Source organism: Notechis scutatus, chromosome 5 (assembly GCF_049901735.1).
Source record: "Notechis scutatus isolate UNSWTSFEM ecotype Mainland chromosome 5, rNotScu1.2, whole genome shotgun sequence".
In the NCBI taxonomy this organism is placed as follows: domain Eukaryota; kingdom Metazoa; phylum Chordata; class Lepidosauria; order Squamata; family Elapidae; genus Notechis; species Notechis scutatus.
Window position 1 is genome coordinate 85,745,195 of NC_142013.1, and position 22,587 is coordinate 85,767,781.

The 22,587-nt window shown below is 38.2% G+C and overlaps 2 protein-coding genes across 7 annotated transcripts in view; one reads left to right on the top strand and one right to left on the bottom strand.

Moving 5' to 3' along the window:
* SEPTIN10 (septin 10) overlaps positions 1-14,927 on the bottom strand; it is a 37,974-nt gene extending 23,047 nt beyond the window's left edge. For 2 of the 6 annotated variants that reach the window (XM_087967227.1, XM_087967232.1), the window contains exons 1-4: positions 14,888-14,927; positions 5,980-6,048; positions 2,763-2,874; positions 1,107-1,302 (exon numbers count right to left, since the gene is read on the bottom strand). In XM_087967227.1, the coding sequence (XP_087823353.1) occupies positions 1,107-1,302; positions 2,763-2,874; positions 5,980-6,048; positions 14,888-14,917 (407 nt within the window). In that variant the 5' untranslated portion in view covers positions 14,918-14,927. Of the gene's footprint in view, positions 1-1,106; positions 1,303-2,762; positions 2,875-5,979; positions 6,049-6,555; positions 6,687-9,293; positions 9,403-14,784 lie in introns of those variants that run through there. The other 4 variants (XM_087967229.1, XM_087967230.1, XM_087967228.1 and 1 more) reach the window with 4 other exon arrangements.
* Positions 14,928-15,448: 521 nt separating this feature from the next.
* On the top strand, positions 15,449-20,436 carry SOWAHC (sosondowah ankyrin repeat domain family member C). The gene is given in 2 exon segments (XM_026666747.2): positions 15,449-15,977; positions 15,979-20,436. Coding segments are annotated over 2 exon segments (1,707 nt in total). The 5' UTR covers positions 15,449-15,591; the 3' UTR covers positions 17,300-20,436.
* Positions 20,437-22,587: the final 2,151 nt, after the last annotated feature.

Genomic DNA, 22,587 nt, shown 5'->3' on the forward strand with positions numbered 1-22,587 from the left:
CAAACACTATTACTTAGTATTAAGAAACCTAGGAAGGAGGAGAACATACTTAACACCAGTTTTTATTGGTTGTCGGTTGTAAAGGACAAAGAGAGAGAAAAAATTGGAAAACACAATAATTGAAGAGCTCAATTAAATATTGTGGGAGAAATATTTCAAGGCATGGACTGGCAAAGTTTCAATGTGGACTGACAAACAGTTCTATGAGTAGAAAGTTTGTAGGTAAGTGTGTGTATTTGTGTGTGTGCACACGCCTAGTCCAAAGAATGATCATAACACCAGAATCCAAACAATCATTCATTTGCAGGTTTAGATCATCTTATTTTTCTCTGGCATTATTTTACAACAGATGAAAACCTAGAGCTGCTTACAGCTGCTCAATGAAAAAATGAAGTTGTCATTCATCAAATGTTGATACTAATACTCTGTTGATAAAGTAATGAGGAAAACAAAACATCTTCCATTCAACATGTAAGGCAGGGGTCCCCAACCACCGGTCCGCGGACCGGTACCGGTCCACGGAACAAGTCCTACCGGGCCGCTGGCTTGCTGGTGCCATCTTTTTTTGATGAAAAAGTGCTTCCGGTGAGCTTTTCCGGTAGAAAGCTCACCGGAAGCACGTTTTCATCAAAAAGATGGCGGCACCAGCGCTTCCAGTGAGCTTTTCCGGGTAGAAAGCTCACCGGAAGCACTTTTTCATCAAAAAGATGGCGGCGCCAGCGCTTCGGTGAGCTTTTCCGGGTAGAAATGGCTTTCTACCGGAAAAGCTCACCGAAGCGCTAGCGCATCTTTGATGAAAAGTGCTTCCGGTGAGGTCACCGGAAGCACTTTTCATCAAAAAGATGGCGGTGCCCAGATGATGCTGGTACCGGGCCGCGGCGTAAAAAAGGTTGGGGATCACTGATGTAAGGAATGTAGTTGCCAACTATAGGCAACCATTTGGAAATGATTACTAGTGGCTTTATTATATGTGATGCTTTATTGATAGCCATGGTTGTTCTATAGGTTGTTCAATAGTTGTTCTATTACATAAAATAAATGCCAAGAATCTAGATCAGTAGCAGCAGGCAGCTCATTTGAATTTGAGTATCATTTGAGATACTGACCTATCATCTTTGTTTATCTGGTCCCCAAATCCAACTGTATTTACAATTGTCAGCTTCAATCGGACATTGCTTTCCTGAAGCTCATAAGTCTGAGCTTTAAGCCTCACATTTGGCTGAAAGTGTGTTGACACATGATCGTCAAAAGAGGTATTGAATAAGGTATCAATCAAAGTTGATTTTCCAATTCCTGTTTCTCCTAAAATTAAAGAGATTTAAAAAGTACAGTTATATCACAAATGCACTTGCATAAATGTCAATGAAACACAAAAATAAAAACTTAATTTCTACCATTTAAAAGTAATGCAGTGAGTTTTGTTGTAACTTCACTATGGATACCATTAGAAATACCTTTCCTTTTGTAAGTTTTATACAATATGCAAAAGCATTTCTCAAAAAGACATCAGGTGCCCATTAGCTTCACTCTGCAACTTGCAAGAACTGTTGCTTCTTTATTTAAGTCTTTATTTCCTTCTGTCTTTCCCTATCACTGATTTAATTTCAGATTTTTCTTTTGCTCTATGGAAACTGTATCCAAGAAACTGAAACCAAAGTGCTGAGTTTTCAGAGGATGCTATCATTTTAAAAAAAATCCAAATTCAGACACTGTCTTCAGACACTGTCTTCATAAGTTACTAGCATACATGGCTTTCTATTCTTGGTTACTCTAATATCAATCCTCTAAAATGCAATAAGCTGAGACACAATAACTGAACCAAACAATAAGCTTGTAATGATTGATATGGGGTGAAATATCACTTTTTAATCAGTCATATGTACAGGTAGTCCTTGACTTATGATGATAATTGACACAAGAATTTTCACTTTATGTCACTGTGGTCATAAGTCAGGTTGAACCTAATTTTACAAAATGTTAATGGTGGTTGCTAAGCAAATTCAATTTTTGTCAGAAACCGGCAAAAAAGATGCAAATCATGGTTACGTGACTGCAAGTTGCTGCAAAGAGTTGTAAATACGTTGTGCACAGATTGCAATTGTGTGACCATGGCAGTGATACATCGGTCATAAGTGCAAGTGCAAGTCATAAGTCACTTTTTCCAAGTGATTAACTTCAAACTTAAACAGTCATAAGTTGAGGACTGTTTAAATTATCTATTACTAAACTATACTGTTTATCTTGTAATAGCATACTTTTTATCTTAATTAGACTTATAGCCTTTCTGCTTCAGATGAGGTTCTGAATTTAAAAAGGAATAATAATTATTAAAGGTTTTATTTGCAAATTATTCACTAAGTTCTTTTAACCCTGATAAGTATTTCCTGAAAATAGTTAGGAAAATGTTTAGAAATGGAATAGCATTTTCATTAAATAAATGCAAAAGCTATTTTTTACTATCAAAATAAACCAATGCGGAATTACTGCTAACTATAAAGATGCACTAAGCTATCAATAAATTTTATAATGTTTGTGAAGCTTAAAGAGTGAAAACAGTTAAGGAATATAAAGTACTTAAGGAATGAAATATATTTAATTAAGCAAATTAAGGAATTTACTGTAAAAAGGTAAATAAACTTAGTTATGTCACCTTTGAACCAGTATCTGGAGGTCAACATTAATCTTTGTTATTTTCATTGTTTCAGACTTTTCGACAGGACCTGTTTAAATTAATTTACACTTTTGAAAATTAAATTACTTACCAATACTGAGAATGTTGAAGCAAAATCCCTGATGGATAGATTTGTTAACCAATTGATCTGGTAAACTATCAAAACCAACATGGCCGGACAAGAATAAGGATCGACAATTCTTCTGAAGTGAAACAGTAAAAAATATTAGGGTATAAGACTGTAATATAGCGTCCATGACACTAGTAAATATTGACAAATCTAAACATGATAATATTCTACATATTAAAACATTTGGTTTAATGTTTTCAACCAAATAAAAATCACTGAGGGCAGTTACTCTGCAAATAGAATTTAAAAGCCTACATGAATGTTATTAACCTGCTGCACAACCCCTACAAGTTATTCTTTATTACAATACTTCCAAGATGTTTACTAAAGAGTAATCGTTTCCAGTTCTTGAATAAATACTGGTACTATTATATACCAATAAGTTTAACACCAAAGGAGATGCATGTTTAGATTCCCATCATTCTATTCCCTCCTCTTTTTATGTCATTTCTCCTCCTCCTCCTCAACCCTTTCATTAATTCTATCTATTTTGCTTAAACCACTTATTATTCCCTTTAGAAGTTTCTGCTCCCTTCTGTTTACTATTCCTTCCTTCTTGTAATATTGTGCATCCTTGTTGATGTTTCTATTACTAAATCACCTGGCCTTTTATTTGCAAGAGCTTCAATGCAGGTTGCAAGGAACAGCAAATTAAAAAAAAGAAATCCCCCAAAAAAAAATTGGGTTGCCCTGCAGATGTTCCCTATGGAATGCAGTGCTGATTCTAAGCAAGAATATATGACCACAACATAAGCATCCTTAATTTTATATTTACCACAACATATGTATATACACATCATGAAATTAAAAAAGATTCAACAAAACGTGCATCTGAAAAACTGTCTGGCTCGTTTTTTTCCCAACATAAGCACCACATTTATTGTACGCTTACATCCATACAAACCTATGATAATGTCTAGCTATTAAAGGTTTGTTTACAAGGGTCCCCAACATTGATTGACAATTAATTCTGATTACCACAGACCCCAGATATCCAAAGTATTCTGACACTATACAGAAAGTTTTGGATAAACAGAAAAGGGATAAAATCTAGTACTACTTCAATTTTCCTTGAACCTGAGGATAAGCTAAAAAAAAAAAAGTCACACTTTCTATCTCTTACTCGTGTGTATATACTGAGAATTTCTGAAATTTCTCAAAACTCTTCTGCTGGACTTTTCAAAGCCAAGAAGCCTTGTCTCTGAATTCTGTTTGCAGCTTCTCTAATGCCTAGTGATCGATCAGCAGTTATTGAGCCATTTCATTCCCTGTAAAATTTATAGATATAGACAACTTCGGAGATTTCTCATGTTTTGTTTCTCATGATCAGCACTGTTGAGAAACTCTTGGTTCTGAAACATTTTTATTTATTCATACAACTTTTATGTTGCTCCAGTTCTGGAGACTGAGCAGCTTGCAATATTAATGTCATAAGAAGATATCCTTGACAGCTTAAATCCAAATTCTGAAATATACTCTTGAACAGGTTTCTGATCACTCCTTAGCAGAGCCAAAGCTACTCAATAATATCACAAATATTATGATTTATTTTGATCTTTAATATTTAAAAGAATGAAATGTCTTCATGAAGCTTCCTATAACCAATGTCTTCTTACCTAATAAATCCAAGGCATGTATATCCCTTGAGAACAGGTTTATTTTTCTGCAACTGTGTATCTTCAAGTGGTAAACAGTGTATTAATACATATAGATACTGCACCTGTGCAAAAGCCTTATTGGGAATATTCCACAACTGAGGAAATTTGGAGCAAGAACTCCATTTTACCATGGATGCCTAAGGTAATGCTCCCTCTCCTTCTTTCACTCTAAAGGACTGACAGTCATTATTAATAGGATACTTAGTAAAGAAAGCACATGAAAGGGGAAAGAGAATGAGGCTGTGTGAATGCACATATGTGTTCTAGGAATTATCGTTACAAGTAAGCTTCCTACCCCTTTGTGGAGGTTTCTGTGCATCTCACTACAGATTAAGTAGCAAGCTTACTTTAGGGCAGCAGACAAATGCCCAAGTAAGAGAGAACTGATGATAGCAGTGCTCTCTCAAAGGAAGTATATTTCTACACCCAAACATCTATTAATAATGCCATGCTAGTATCTGTCAGCCACATCAGAGTACAGCATAACCTGGCACACTTTGAGAAGTGCAGTCCTATGAAACACAGTCATAGAAACTGGAACTGCTCTGGTGAGAGAGCAGAGATTTATCAACTGTTATCTTCTCTGAATAGCCACCACTCCCACTTAGAGAAATGTCTTCTTTGGAGCTTGAATAAACAAGTAATTTTTCAAGATGCTCTACAAATATCCAAAGAATGCAAAGAATGCAATGATAATGCAGATGGTAAGGTGGGGAGGAGGGGAGGAACTTATATAACGCTATGATAAATTTGCAGACATTTAAGCTGCTTGGGACAGGATGGGACTGGACAGGAAGGGAAGGAATTCTAGTCCCGCCTTAGCCATGAAAGCCAGCTGGGTGTCCTTGGGCCAGGCACTCTCTTTTAGCCCAACCCACCTCACAAGGTCATTGTTGTAGGGAAAATGGGAGGAAGATGTGTTGGATATGTCCTCCATCTTGAGTTATTTGTAAAAATAATAAAAGTGAGATACAGATAAATGGAATGGAACAGATCGGAACAGAACAGAACAGTGGTGGCTAACTTTTGGGGCTCCTGTTGTGAAAATTGCAAGTGCTTATATGGGCACACTCACATGCAGCACCCAGAAGGCAATGCACACGTCCCCCCACCCCCTGCGCATTCGCGCACGATCCCCCTGCCACCCCTTTACCTGCACTGCTCATGTGCTCGCCTCCCAGCTAATTTTCGGCCCGTTTGAGGCCTTTTTCGGCCTCGCAGAGGTTCGAGGGAAACCTCTGCAGCCTTTGGAGGCCAAAAAAATTGGCCCGTTTCATCACTTCCAGTATTTCCGGAAATACAGGAAGTGATGAAACGGGCCTGTTTTTTGGCTTCCAAAGACTGCAGAAGCTTCCCTTGACCCTCTGAAAGGCCGAAACAGGCCTAAAACCAGCTGGGAAGTGTGTGCATGCGCAGTGAGGTAAGTTTGGCTGGGGCTCGTATGCCTGCACAAATGGCTCTGTGTGCCACCTGTGGCACCTGTGCCATAGGTTCGCCATCACAGGAATAGAATAACTCACTTTTCCTGCATCATGATTATCTGTTGGTGAAGTAAAGGGTCCTCTCATTCCAATATCAGGTTGATAGTACTGAAACAGTAAATAAAATAATTTTGTGACAGTCAAATTAAAGAAATTTGAAAGAGAAATAATTCTGTTCATAATTGCAAAACTATAGAGAATAGGGAGATGGGGAAAACCATTACATAAAAAATTAGGACTTAAATATTCCTTAAGTCCTGGGTCAGCATCTACCAAGTTAGTATTTGGAAAATAGACAGGCAAGCTCCTCCATGATACACAGGAATATGAGAGAGAGGAGAGATCAACAAAATCATACTTGCTCAAAATACTGTTATTATAGCCAATGTTAATAAGGTGTAGTTCTAATCACTTCAGTGATTAGTTGGTTTCTTGATCTGGCCAACATCAAAGGGCTGACATAAATACATTTAAAGGGGATAACTTTTTGGTTAATTACAAGTATTTAAATTAAATACACTGATTAATTAAGCAGCATTGTAGAAAACATTGTAATATAAAGCCGCGATGGCCCATTGGTTAGAACACAGTACTGCAGGCTAATTCACTACTTACTCCAGGAGTTCGATTCTGACCAGTTCAAGGTTGACTCAACTTCCATCTTTCTGAGGTTGGTAAAATGAGGACCCAGATTGTTGGGGCAATATGCTGATATTGTAAATAACTCAGAGAGTATTATAAAGGACTGTGAAGCAATATTTAAGTCTAAGTGCTATTCCTATACGGCAACTCAGGCTGCAGGCAGACATTTCCCTTTAATAGATCTTATCTATTGCTTATCTAATTATAAAAAAATAAATAAAATTACACTTAAACAGGAAGGTAATATGCTTCAAGGCAAAGCACCAGCCTCTAGTGTCTGTTTTCATGAATGCATCTGAGGCTACTTAACCACTGTTATTAAATAAAACTGGTAAGTGGCTATAGTTCAGCACCATATTTGAAAATGTGCCCACTTGTCCTAAAGCAACAACAACAAAGGTAAGCTGGACTAGAAATAATAGTTTAGGGAACAACCTCATTGGTATGTGAGTAGACATGTCCCTCATAGTAATGATTTTTGAAACTACCTTCAAGTTTCAGTGTTCCTACCAATCCCCCTGATATAAGCATCTTTATATCAACTTCCCTGGGAATAAACAAACTAGCTTCACTTCTGGATAGACATGCTAAGATTATTCCACAATCCTTTCTATATTCATCATGAAGACGAGTTCATTGACTGTTCTACAGAAATATACTATAATATTTTTCTATGTAGCATCAACATTTGACTCTTTTATTAGCTTTATATTTCTAATACCCTAATCCTATGTTTCAATAGTTGCAACATAAATTACTTGTATATTTTATGATATGATAACATAACAAAATAATTAATGCCACTGACATTTTCTTCAAAGGCAAAGACCATGATTTAAACAGAGGTGACTGGAATTTTACTTTAGCTATGCATTCACCTTAAGACTCAGCTAATTTAGTGATGTAAGTTCCAGGACTTAAATCCATCACTACACAATAAAGAACAAGAAGAAAAACCATTTGCACATAACACAATGTATGTACCAAAAGAAAAAGAAGAAGCAGCAGGTTTTGAACTGTTATAAAAGTGGAGGCTTGGGACCTGTTGCTAAAATACAACTCCTTGCAGCTCTAAGCCAGCATGTTCTAAAGCAGTGGTTCCCAAACCTTTTTTTCGCCCCGCACCCCTAAATAAATTTCACTCGAACCTCGCACCCCCTGAAATAAATAATAAATAAAAATGCCAACATATAGCCAATATCCTATTATTTACCTGGACTTTTCTCGCACCCCCTAGAATATCATCTCGCACCCCCAGCATCCCAGGTTGGTAACCCCTGTTCTAAAGCAAAGAATCCCACCAGTGATAATTCAACAATGGGAAAAATCATACCACTCCTACTCTTGATCTAGGGAACAATAGGCGATTCCCCACCCCACCCCGAAGTTCCTCTGTTAGATGTTTTCCGCTGGCAATAGGCATTGTCAAAGTCAAACACAGATGGCACACTCTTTCTCTTCTTTACAAATCTGAAACCGAGTGCTCAGATGAGTTCTTTCACATTCCTCTTAAACCTCCTAATTGCATTTTCCTGACTAAGGTTAGCAATGAGACTGTGATCTACCTAATGCTTGATCAGAAAGATTACGAATCCAAACAAATCATTAGACGTTATTCTGTATGCTTAACCACCAAAGAAAAAACAGTCAACAACCACTGCAATAGGAAGCCATGATTTCATAAGGTAATATTAATACCTAAATACTGGGTATTAAGATTCTAGGTGTCAAGATACTTTAAAAGTTGCAGAATGGATTTCAGATGACAGCACATTATGGTTTTTTTCCTTTGTGTGACAAATCCAGAGAACTCAGATCAATAAAAAAAAATCCTGCCTATTTGATGTAATCATACAGTAAGGAATTTTCCAATGTGGAAATAATTTATTTTGATTATTGTCTTATTTGCCTTACTGGGGTTTACTGTCCTGCAATCAGCTCTCTTTTATCTGCATTTTATAAGGTCAATCTTTTTTATTTTTCTATTTTCTAAGGAATTTATATTTTTATAACCACAAGAGGGAGCTCTGACATAAAGAAAGTCTACTCTAGCTTTTCACCTTTGTAATAAAGAGTGCATAATATGTTTGGACTTTTAGTATACAAATTAATACAAGTAATACAAATTTTAATAATACAATTTTAATATGTTTAATATATACTTTTAATGTAGTAATATTAATACAAGTAATACAAATTAATACAAGTAAGTTGAGTAGTCCTCAACTTACGACAATCGAGTTCAAAATTTCCTTTGCTAAGTGAGGCAATTAAGTGAGTTGTGCCTCATTTTATGAACTTTTTGCTCTGGTTGTTAAAGGAATCACTGCAGTTGTTAAGTGAAAGATGTGGTGGTTAAATTTTAAATTTTAAATTTTGCCTCCCTTGCAGATCAAGAAAAGATGATTCTTAATAAACCCATTACAAAGGTGAAACTGACGAATTTTTGAAAGCTGAAACTAAGAATTTAGGACTTGATAGTTAGAGCATATAACTTGTCTCCAAATTTCAGAGGGCACTAACCCTAGCAAACTGTAATGCCCTTTCCACAGCTGTGCTGGAGGGGCAATATAGGAAAGTTCCACAATAGCCAAGATTGTGCCCCTCTGGACCTGTTATACTGCACCCTCTCTATCTGACAAAACTTTGGGTCTGTTTTATGGACAGCTGTTACTATCAAATCAGTAGGTAGCTAAATTCTGCTATATTACCTGTAAAAATAGGTAGACTTTGGCCACCTATTGATGATCTCACAATTACTTGTAGTGCATTTTTATGTCTTTCCTTTTCTTGTTTTATTTTTATTCTGTTTTCTTTGCCTAATGAAAGAGTGATTCTGATCACATATCTATAATATACTATAAAACTTTTCAAGAAATTTTGGTCAAACCATTACGTAATTGATGAGACTCAACACAAAGAACTCTTCCATCATGGAAAGAAGCTTCATTTCTCTGATCTCTCTAATCATCAAGCTATTTCTTTACTGAATGTAGACTGCAAACTTTTTTACTAAAATACTAGAAAAGAGAATGTGTTTTTTTTAATTGAATCAACACACTGATCAGTTTTTGTTTTTTTCTAATAAGCATTTGCTAGGCCTAATTTACTACCGTAATAAATCATGAACTATAGCTCTGAATCTCTACAAGTAAATGACTGAACAATTAGAGAGACAAACTTTAGATACACTCATTAATACACAAAAAGAAATGTACACTGAATGTTGTACTTAAAGAAAATTCGTATATAAGATGCTTTACTGTTAGAAACTGTTACCCTAGCTTGCAGGTCAGTTCATTCTGTAAAAAGTGTAAAAATATAACAACCAGTTTAGAATATTTTTCTGAATTTTGTAAAAATGTTGTAAAGCTCAATTTTTATGGAAAGTGATTTAAAGAGGTTGAAGCTTTTAAAAGCTGAATTTCCCTTCCAACTCTTTTTTAAAAATGTTATCTGATCTTACATTGCCACCCAATATACAGGTTGTCCTTGACTTACAACAGTTCACTTAGTGACTCACAACTATTTTTCATACTTACCACACTGCAAGCATGCCCATGGTCAGGTGATCAAAACTCAGATGCTTGACAAATGAATCATATGTATGATAGTTGCAGTGTGATCACCTTTTATTACCTGAGAAGTCATTGGGGAAGGCAGATCCACTTTAACAACTGTGTTACAACCACAGTGATTCACTTAACAACTGTGGCAGAAAAGGTTGTAAAATAGGACAAAATTCACGTAACATCTATCTCACTTAGCAAAAGAAATTTGGGGTTCAATTGTGGTCACAAGTTGAGGACTACCTGTATAAGTAGAAGATAATGACAACAATCACTGTAGTACTCCATTATCCTACAAACAATGGGGGAAACTAGTAGCAGACTCTTTCTAACAAGTAGTCCATCACTTCTTCACTTTCACTATTCACTGTCTTCCAATCCGTAACTTACCCTTCACCATCACTGAGCATCCATTTTAGCTACTGTACTTGATTAGCTTTGTACATGCTATCTGCTGCCAGGATACTCTAGTGTTTGGAACCGGTCCACGGAAGTGGTGGGCGACTGTGTATGTGTGTGTAAATGTGTGTGATACTGCATTTGTGAAAGCAGTGCATACACGCACATAAAACCATCCGCTACCCCCACCCTCACTGCCGCCTCCACAGGTCCCCTGAGCTTGAAAGATTGGGGGACTATTGCTTTACACTTCCTATTGAGGAATAGGGACATTTCTCTTTGCTGAAGAATGGCTTATTAAACTCTGGAAATACGATCAATGTTAAAAACAGCTTATGTTTCAAAGGAATTTAAAGAAATCAATTCAGCTGGAAAACCATTTTTATATTATACCTAAATTTAGGGGGCAGAACCACATCTGAAATGTGGGGTTTTCTTAACAGAAATTACTTAGGTGGAAATTACAATTCCTAATATCAGTGCTGAGATTAATTTGCACTAGGCAGATCATTGTTGTTCATATTCTTGGTATTACTTGGAGCTTAACAGTGATTTGTAATTTTAAAATTATATAGTATACAGTATGGAATATTGCATTTTTAACTTTGTTCATGATGCTTGAAATTCCCTATTTTTTTATTAAAATGATTGATAAAAATAAAAGTTAACATAATAAAAACTTAGTGGAAGCAGCAATTTTGTTTTACCTCTTACAGAACAATGCAATTGGCCATTTGACAAACTACCTTTCTAACTTTTAAAAAATAGAAAGCAAAATCTTAGCTTCAAAAAAGTACATTTAGCAGGAGTAAATCTCTAGAATGAAAATAGAATTGAGTATGCATTTTTAAACAGGATGTAAATTCTCTCCTACACTCCTGCAAACAGTGTATCAGAAATACCAAGCCAATTATTTCTGTGTGTCCCTGAATCTTTGCCAAAGAACATACTTGTAGATGCAAGTTTTAATCAGGAAGTTAAGTGACTCAAGTGTCTGTGATATGGAAATCTTTTGAAGGGCTTGAACATTTAAATAACTTTGCTATAAATCATTTATATTGGTACTATGAATTTAAATAGTAGTCATCTTTTTAATTACTTTTTTCTGTAGAATCTTTACATATCCTTACCTGAAGGAACCACTATCTTTACAGAATGCATTCTTTATCACATGCACTTCAAAAATTAGGCATACACAGTGGAAAACAATAATCAAGGCTAATGCTTTATCATCTGGAGATACAGTAGTCAAAATATACTCATTTCTTATGAAACAAGTACACTCACAACTACTGTATATTGCCAAAGTTTAGTTTGGAGTCAAACTTAGAAAAATAAAACTCTATAGATCATAGATGGTATATCACTGACTATTATTCTTTTCAATCTAATTATGTCATATGAGAATGGGATAGCAAATGAATCCGATTCAAATCTATGCAAAGGAAATCAGTGTATAAATTTTAGAAAATCTCTTAACGCTCCTCCAAACACAAACAACTTAAAATTTTGGTATAATACTAATAAATGATAACTTTGGGGGGGTGGGGGGTTTCACAGTGAAAGATAGTAAAAAATTACTTGTAAATATTTCTAATATTTCCCTATAAGTTGTTAATGATATTTGCCTATTGCTTTCATATTGCAGTTTTAGGACTGCTCATAATTGGGTGGAAAATTGCCACAGCTTTTAATATATTTTTAAACGTGCAAGCTACCTTACACTCCTCTTATAAATAGGGTAAGAAACAAGGGTTTTCAACACACACATACAAATAGGATCTGTCATAATTGGGTAGAAAATTGCCACAGCTTTTAATGTATTTTTAAATGTGCAAGCTACCTTATACTCCTCTTATAAATAGGATAAGAAATGTGTGTGTGTATGTGTATATATACACACACACACAAATAGGATCTAACCAGAACAGCAGCTGAATATTACAGTAAAATATACAATTATTTAAAACACTGCTGTTTTTTTCCTCATTATTCCACAATAGCAGCAGCCTATGGATAAGTTTTTAGCTCATTAGTATGCAATTCATTTTTCAAATTCAGGAAAGTTTTTTAAATATTTAAAACATTATTTGAACAGTTATTTTAAATAATTTATGTATATGGCCAACCATCTCAAACAAGTGACACTGGGCAGCAAATAATCATCATAAAATCAATTAAAATCAAATTATAAATACAATACAAAAAGTTAAATATAAACAACAGCTGAGAAAATTATAATCCCTAGATGTTAACATAACCAGGAAATGCAGCCTTTATGGGGAAAAAAGATTTGAGCTAAATAGATTTAAAAAGAGAGATTATGAAAATATGGGTGTTACTTTAGTGTAAGTGTAGAATGCTGACTTACCAGCATAAAGGATATTTGATTATAAAATAGTGCTGGGTGTGGAGGAAAATCTTGACATAATAAAAGCTTAGAAAGGCACAGAAAATAATTCAAAGGCTGTATTTAATGAGAGCAACCTGACAAATTAATATATTGTGAACATAAACTGGTTTATGCTACAGAGGTAATTAAATTGTATAAATGTGCATATGTATGTGTATATACATATAGATATATATATACACACACCCATACACCTATCTGAATTGCCTTTACAGCATAAGTTTATATTCATATAGATACATATAACTGAATTACATTAGTAGCATAAAGCTACCAGCAATGCAGTGCTGTTCAAATTGACTCAAAAATAAATTTTATTGCATTCAATGAAACTGTTTTCCAAGCATATTATCACTGGGCAGCAGCAACAATTTGGTTGGTTAATATGTGGATTTAATTTTAAATTAAATGTGTGTGTAAAAGTTAACCATTTGCACACTCACTGAACTGCCAAGCAACTATTGGAGGGATGTTTTTTATACTGTGGTTGCAATACTTTAGACTGAAGATGTGCAAAAGCATGGCCTAATCCTGTTATACACAAAGCGGTAATTTTCCAACACTCAAAAGACTTAATGTGTGAGGGAGACAACTTCTATACTTTTCTTTCCTAACTCTTAATTTCCTATATGTAGAGTTTATATATAGAAATTTTCAAGTTGGAAGTGATACTTTTTTTAAAAAAAAAAAGCAAAAGTTTTATACAAAAGTTAGAAAATGAATATTCAGGCAGTTTCTCAAGTGGGAAAGGAAAATAAGGAAAAATAAGGTGAAGCATTAATAACAGATGGGGTGCCTAGGAATTTGTAGCAGTGGTATATACTGGGTGGAAATAATGAGGTAAAAATATAGAAGGAACCTTTGAAGTATTTAACAGGGCAAAGACCTTGTGAAGTACATCAGGTTTAATCCAATAAACTGGTATCACAATAAACCTGTTAGCAGCCTTTAATGTCTTACCTGAGTCATTTGAGAAATGCTGCAGCAATGCTGACATGCATGTATGTTCTTTAGAAAAGCATAGGTAGGTAGGTAGGTAGGTAGGTAGGTAGGTAGGTAGGTAGGTAGGTAGATAGATAGATAGATAGATAGATAGATAGATAGATAGATAGATAGATAGATAGATAGATAGATAGATAGATAGATAGATAGATAGATAGATCATGGCAGTGATTTGTTACTGCTTCTTCCAGAATTCTTTTCTATACTATAGTTCAGAAAATCTCCCATCCAAGTCCTAACCAACCCAAATCCTACTTAGTTTCACCAGGGCACAGCTAGCCATCACCAATTGAGAACTTTGTCTATATTTGAAAGTAAACCTCCTGATATCTCAGATTAGAGACGCTGGATTAGAATGAGGGGAAGTCAAATTCAACTCCATACTCAGACATGGAAAATTAAGGAAGTCACTCTGTGCCAGTCACTATTCCTCAGGTCAGCCTACTTTACAAGGTACAATACCTCAAATTCCCAGAAGAAGTAAAATTCTAACTAATAACAATGTCTATAATGTTAAAAAAAATTCTCTAGGCAAGCACTCACTGGTTGGGGGGCAGCAAACTTTCCTATTTTTGTTTGTCTGCAGTCATGGCAAGAGGCTGGTGCTTTCGGATTTACACAAAGCTATAAGTGATGGGGGAAGCTGGAAGTGTTTGTAATGGGATGAATGAAAGCAATCTGGGTCCCAGAGAGCTGCCCTTTTTGGATCATTTAGGCCGGATCCTGTGCCCATCGAAATCAAGGGGGCGAAACGGCTCTCGTGGATTGCAACTTTCCCTTTACCAAAAGGAAGCCCGGGAATCCAATGGGATTTCCTACCCACAAAGCAGGCGTGTGGCCGCCAAGCCCGAGCGGGACCGTTGTCGCCCAGTCCAGGCCGGCTCTCCCTCTGCCCACACCTCAGGGCGCGCTCCGGACTTACCAGCTGCCGAGCCACATCGGAAGAAGCCATGACATGAGGGGAGGGGTCACCGCGCGCCAAAGACAATGGCGAGGGAGGGTGGGAGCCCGTCTCGAACTTCCAACTCCAATCCCAACAGCTGGAATGTAACTGGTGGTGATGAGAGGCCGCGCGGAAAGGAGGGCGGGACCAAGGCCCAGCCAATCCCGTCCCGACGGCAGAAGATGCTGCCCAAACCGCAAACGAACGTTGGGTGGGTGGGGGGGGGGCAGGGAGGAAGGGGTACGAGCGGCACTGCCTCCTACGGGTAGGAGTGGGAAACCTACTCTCTTAATATGGGAGGAGCATGGCGAGGGCGTGGTTTCGGACGGGCGCCCCGACCCTCCCTTCTCAGCGGCGAGCTTCTTTAGAGCCTCCTCAGCGCCGAGATTCATTCAAAGGGAGGGGAGGGCAGTTTGAAAGCGGGCAAATAAGGCGCCTCCCTGTTTCCCTCGCGGACGTCACATGAACAAGGAGGGGACGCGCGCTTGATAGAGTCCGGCAACCGAGGGAGGGCGGAGAGGGAGAAGCCGGACTCGGGCGATGCTGTCGGGCGTCTCGTGGCAGCGACGATGCCATGGCGGGCCAAGCGAAGGAGTCGGGAGGGGATCCCGCGCTGAAGGCTAGCGGTCGGGATCGACAGGAGGGGCGCGGGCGCCGCCGCCGCCAACGGTCTGTGGGCGCCTATGGCCGCGCCGGGGGAGCTGGACCGGGACACGGTGCTCCGGTTTTTGGCAGAGCGCGGAGGCCGGGCTCGCAACGCCGACCTGTTGGACCATTTCCGTGGCTTCCTCGCTTCGCCGGACCCCGAGAGGCGCGCCCGGGCCCGCGACCACTTTAAGGAGCTGGTCAACGCCGTGGCCACGGTGCGGCAGGAGCCCGGCTCGGGGACCAAGTATGTGCAGCTGCGCAAGAAATACCGCGGCAGCGCCGGCGGTCGGAAATCCGAAGCGGCGGCGGCCCCTCCGGCCGAGAACGGCTCCGGGACTGTCGGGCATCCCGAGGACACGCCGCGCCCCCCTGGTGCTCCTGGCGGCGAAGGGGACAGCCGGGATGGAGGAGAGGGAGGCCCTGGAAGAGGAAGCCGGCGCCGAACCGCTGAAGGGAGAGAAGGCGGCGAGAGGGGATCCCTCTGCAGCTTCTGGAGAGCTGCCGTCCGAGGAGGGCGACGCCGCTGCCGTCTCGGAAGCACCGCCGGAGGCGCTTCCGTCCCGAATCACCCAGGCACCTCTGGCGAGCCCAGAGAGCCCAGGAGAAGGAGGAGGCGGCGGCGGCGGCGGCCGGGAGGCAGAGCAGAGCAGCCCGCGGCCCCTGGAGGCGGTGGCGACGCCCTCGGGCGATGCTGAGCCTGAGGAGAAGCCCGGCGGGGACGCCGTTGAGGCCCAGCTCGAAGAAGACTCGCCGCCCTCCACGAGCCCGGCTGCGGGCGCCTCGGCGGGCGGAGCCTCTACCGGCGCCAACACACCCAGGTGTGGGCACAAGATCTTCCGGGAGCGGATGCTGGGCAGTTCCCCTCAGCAGAAGCGCGGCGGGGGCCTGCACCGCGGAGGGAGCCGCGGCGGCGGGGATTCGGACAGCGCCTCCCTGGCGTCTTCGTCGGCCGAGGACGAGAGTGGCAGCGGCGAGGGCTCGGGGGCCTTGGATCCGCTGGAGCACGCGTGGATGCTGTGCGCTTCGGACGGGCGCTGGGAAAGCCTGGAGAGTTTACTGAGCTGCGAGCCGGCGCTGTTGCCCAAGCGCGACTTCATCACGGGCTTCACGTGCCTGCACTGGGCGGCCAAGCTGGGCCATCCCGAAGTGCTGGCAAGGCTGGTCAATTTCGCCCACCGGCAATGCCTGCCCATCAACATTAACGCGCGCACCAGCGGCGGCTACACCGCGCTGCACCTGGCCGCCATGCACGGCCACTTGGAAGTGGTGAAGCTGCTGGTGGGCGCCTACGACGCCGACGTGGATATTCGGGATTACAGCGGCCACAAGGCCTCGCACTACCTGAGCCGGGGCACCGCCGAAGAGGTACGCAGCCTCGTCGGGGCTCTGCAGGATGAGGTCGACAGCGGGGCATCGAACGGCAGCAGCCGCTGGAGGCTTTCCAGGGTGCTCCCCTCTAACCTCATTACTTACAAGCTTTCCCACCACCACCACCACCATCATCATGGGGATGAAAGGGAATCGGCAGACGGGGCTGCTGCACCCAACAAGAGCAAAGAGCTCAGTAGGAAAATATCCGGCAGTGGTAGGATAAAACCCCGCCTCAACAAAATCCGGTTCCATACGCAAATCATCCATACGACCCCTTCTTTCAAGGGGGATGCCGAGGAGGAGGGGGAGGAGGAGGAAAAGTCCCTGAAAGCCTCTTTCAAGCTCAGACCTAAATCCAACATATTTGGTTAATAGGACAGACGTGTCCCTTGTTACGATTGGTTTTAAACCCAACCCTTAAGGCGGTACCTTTAGTTTCTAAGCAGGCTTAAATAGAATTAAGTGTTTTGGTTTGGAAGCCTTTAGGTTTTAGAGCTTCATAATTCAGTGGTTATTGGAACCAAAGCTTAAAACTTTAAAAAAAATAAACTTGGTTTTTTTTAAAAGCAGTGATCAAGTTTTATATTGGCTATGTAGTAAGATCTGTTTCTCCAGTGTAGACAATATCTATTGAAACAGTAAATGTGTGGGCTCCATCTAATTAAACTCATATGACAGAGGTTTGCAAGATAGAAAACCAGTCCATGTACTTGTTAAAATTCATGACACAGAAATCTATGTTGGGGAGAAGATAACACATTAACTTCACGATTTTTATTTTTGTCGGAAGTATTCAACATAACTTATTTTTTTTAAAGCCAAATGAAATATTTTCTACGCATTTGCAGTAGAAGGCATTCAGGATTTGCAGTTGGTGAACAGGCAAGTGTGATTGTCTTGCTGATTGCCATGCAAGGCAATTTCCAGGATACCCTAGTCAGATTCCAATTGAACCAGGTTAGGGAACTGCTTAGGGAGTATATGTGCAGGAAGAAATGGCACTTGGGGACAGTTAACCATTCTTACTGTCCTTTCCAAGTGTTCTCTGTCACCTCTCATGCATATTAGCATGGCAAGGTAACCTGTGCTGCCATGCTTTTTTGCCGGAATAGACATGAATTAAGAAGCATATATTGGGAAATCCACATAAAATGTTATGTGACAACTGGTATGGGCTGTATTAATTACCCAGAATCTAAACTTGACAGGAATTGTGCCATTGACTTATAGAATACCCATTGAACCTAATTTGTAAAGTTTTCTAATGGTACTTTTGAGCTCTGACCTTTGACTATGTTTATTTACTGAGTGCAATGCCTTTGGGAATGTGGTACTAACAGATAAAGTTAACTTGGTTTTGTTGTGAGACAACATTGATCAACTTTTGTCCTATGCCTGAAAACTATTTAATTTGAAAAATAATTTAAACATTCCACTTGAATGGTTACAGTAGAGCAATGGTAATGAACATGTAGCACAACTTTCATTTTATGTGGTCATTTCTATAAACAATATAGTCATTTGGATAAGCTGTCTTGACTATTAGCTCTAGTGTTTAGCCATTAATTTGCTCAATATGAAATAGGAATTTAGAATTTAAGAAAAATCTTAAAACCTTAAGTAGATCTCTTAGCATTCTGGAACAGTGCTGATTCAGAGATAGGGAGACAATGGAAGACTGTCTAGTGTAGTTTAATGCCAATAAATATAGTGCTTAGCTTATAAATATGCACATAAATATTTCTACAGATAAATTCGAGCAGCTCCACAAGAATCCATATTTATATAACTGGAAGTGAAATGTAAATGATTTATTGAATGCTTATCTAATCTGATATATAAGGTACAGAAATCAAAAAACACGTGATTCATTTGCTGATGCATGTTACACAATGTTAGAGACTCATTACTTACATTTTGCTTTACAATTCATTTTTTTAAAAAGTGAACAAACCTGTGATTTTTAAAAAGCACAGAATTCTTTACAGTGTGAAAAGTAAACTCATTTTTTACCTTAGTAGTAATAGTGTCTGGAAAGTTAGTAATATTTTTAAAAATATTTGTTCCAAATGTAGTGATTTTTATTAACTGTGTACTAGCACTTTTTCTTCAAAGAATATCTGGGCTGGTCCTCAGATGCTGCTTATGTAACTAACAATTCAATACTGCCAAATAAACTCAGAACTAGCTAACGCATGTTTCCAAATTAGTTTTTGAATATTTTGGAAATGATAGTTTTATACTGATTTAAAGGCAGATTGCAATTCTAAAACAATAGTTATACCACTGTTTTTTTTAAAGATATTACAGTAATATCACAATTACCATAAATTAAAAAATGATATTAAAAATAAAAGTATATATGTCCCTTCTGTCATTACAACTATCTTTTTGGATGTTAATTGTCATCTAATGATCATGTATTGGTAATTCAACTTTAATTGTTTTAATTTTTTCAGCACTGTAGGCAGCTATCTATACCCAACTAATGTATAAAGCATAATTTCTACCTAGAAAGTGGAAAAAATTATTAATGTTTTTTATACTCTTGTCAGAAATATGAGAGAAGTTTGACAAAAGTTATAATGATATCCTTATTGAGATATATAACAGGGTCTAAAAACTGCTGAAAAAAAACTAAATTGCAAAGAACTGCTTACTGTACAACTGTTATACTACTTTGGTACTTTTTTATGCACACAAGTAAAACAAATGCAAACGTGTTTTCAATTTTAGTTTATAAGCTATAATTACATGTGCCTTTGTTAACCATTGCAAACTATGAAGAAAATAGTTTATTGAGGATTTTTCTTATTTCAGTAGATTGAAGGCCACTGGTGTCTTACCAACATACTACTTGTAGCAAAATAAATATTCCAAAGTGTCATTCTGCATTATAGCACTAAAGGTTTTATAACTTTAGCAAAGATTATGTAAAAGTTAAAAATTCTGTGGTACAGAATAGTGTCTGAAGTCCAATATTATTACAAATCTTACTAGAAGAATATGAAATAATTTCAGCTTCATTGTATGATATTTCAAAGACCAGGATACTCTACTCCCTCCATCCTTTCTAAAGTGTTTACTCTGTAACATATTTAAATTGTTCTCTCATATTTATAGCTGAGGTTGTATTTTTGTAGATGTGTATTTAAACGTTCATCTGAAATTTAGGCCTACACAATCCATCTGAGAATCAAAAAATATTTTGAATGTATTCCTCAAACAACTGAAACTTGTTATCACTGCAGCAATTTCAGAAATTTTAGGCACTATTTCCTGTGTCACAAACTAGTAATAGAAATGCAAGAATTTGTAAATATTATTTGACATTGGAGCACAATGTAAAATTTTGAAAACTTACAGGAGGTGTAATACTTTGATTCTAAATACTAAAAACCAGTGTCTTGTGTATAGGTTGCATTTTCACAACTACAGGTAGATGTACATGAGAAATTAAGGTCTGCAAATTGTAGAAGTATATGAAAAATAAATTTTGATAATACAAATTTCAGTTTGACTTAATATATATATATTGCATAACATGGAGAACACTAGCAGTTTTTTGTTCAAACCACAGTTCATATTTATCAAGCCCAAACATGTAAGTCTACTTCCCACTAATAGAAATGTTTTGTTTTAATTGTTGTGACATAACTGACACACCAACATTGACTTACACAGAATGAAAGCGGGAATCTTGAGCCTTTCTTTCTGAGGAAATACAAAATCAGTGCTTTGCCCCTATTGAGGTTGCTTAATCCTAGCAACTCTACATGGGAATAAGTTGGGGTTTTTTTGCTACCTTATCCTTGAACAGAGTAGAATTTTGCAAGAGTGTCTTGTAAAAGTGATTATAAAACATGTCTGAATGAATGCTTGAGTGAAGAATGCTTGAGTAAAGCTAACTCTTAATTGTCATTGTACTTTTCATTTTGGAATTTGTACTCATTTAATATTGGCTTTGTTGAACTAATTTCAGTGGAAATTCCACCCGTCTTACTTTACAAATTTGAAATTAACTATACGGTACTTGTGTCATAATAATCAAAACTATCTGCCCAGGAAAAGACATAACTCATACCAACTGACATTAGCATAGTTTACTATGGAAGCTGCCTGGATCTTGACATTGGGTCTATAAACCTATCTTTGTTTCCTATCTTTGGATATGGAACATATCCCATCCAGAGCATGTATATTATTTTAATATTCCAAAACCAAAAGGGATTGTTATTGCACTATGTTGGAAGATTTGATTTAAAATTCTTCAAATAACAAAACTTCACACATTTGCTTATCATCTATCACTATTGCATTGAATATCCAGGAATAACATCATACATTTTTTTTCTTTTTGCAACCCTGTAATCCCTTAATTCAGGGTAGAGTCAGGGTGACTGAATGGAACTGAGTGTTTACTGGCCAGATGCCCTTCCTGATGCCTACACGGAGTTTGCGGCAGATATTTTCCCTGTGCCTTGAGAGAAGTTCGATCCTAGTCACTGTTTAGGATTGAACTCTAAACCTTCTGAATGGGAGGTGAGCCTAGTGTTGCTGCTCTAATGTTAATACATATTGTATATTGTAAGAATAACAATGCCTGACATTTTATCAGTTTTTTATGAGAAGTTTGCACTAAACCAAAAATGAGAGTTCCCAAAGTGCTAAAGTTAACATTTCTTAAATCTACATTTATTAATTGGTTGACAGTTCTTTAAGAACAAATTTCAGGCAAAATTAAATTCTTCCTTCATAAAGAACTGGTGATACAAACCAAAGAATGAGTCAGAACATGTGTTTACCCATAACAGTGAAAGCAAACTGTGATTCAGTTTTGAGGCTAACAGATGTGAATCGAGTCAATTGTTTTTAAGCAGTAAATCTCGATTAAACAAATGACACCAGAAAATCATTAGTTCGTTGTGACCTTTTTCCTTAATGAGGTGACCTTACACAAGTTTTTCTTTCTTAACATTTGCTATTTTATCTACAGTATCAAAATAGTGGCAAATTTTACAGGATTGTTTCAAAACAAACCATATGGAGCACTTTGAAAACTAAAAACTACATTACAAAATACTTTCAAGACTGAAATCCATGTTGTTTTAACAGTAATTGAGCTGCAGTTTTTACTTGTTAAGAACAATACTACAGACTTACTGATGTAAAGTGAAAATTTTAAATTGAGCTACTTTACAGAACTATTATTTCATCAAAATATACCCAGATTAACACACAATTCACTATCCCATGTGCAAATGGGTCCATTTAATTCTGAAGAGTTCCCCTTTTCCCCATAAACCAGAGCAGAATGCTAACAGGACATCAATCACAAAGTTGTTGCATGTTAGAACTGCTCATTTCTTGCAGCATGTCTTTTATATTATACTTCAACTTCGTTCATGCATTATTCACGAACCTCTCCTACATCCAATTACCAAGCTCATATTATCAGAGTTAGAAAAACTTCGGAATGCAGATCCAATTATCCTCTTTTTCTGCCAAGGCATCCAGAATTGTTTTAACTCAACTCCAAAACAGACTCCAAGTTAATTCAGTCTCTGCAACATTGTATCTCATTATCCTGTCCTGTAACACTAGTTTTACTTCAGTCAAACCTGTTTTTAAAAATAAACTGATGATATCAACAACTGTCG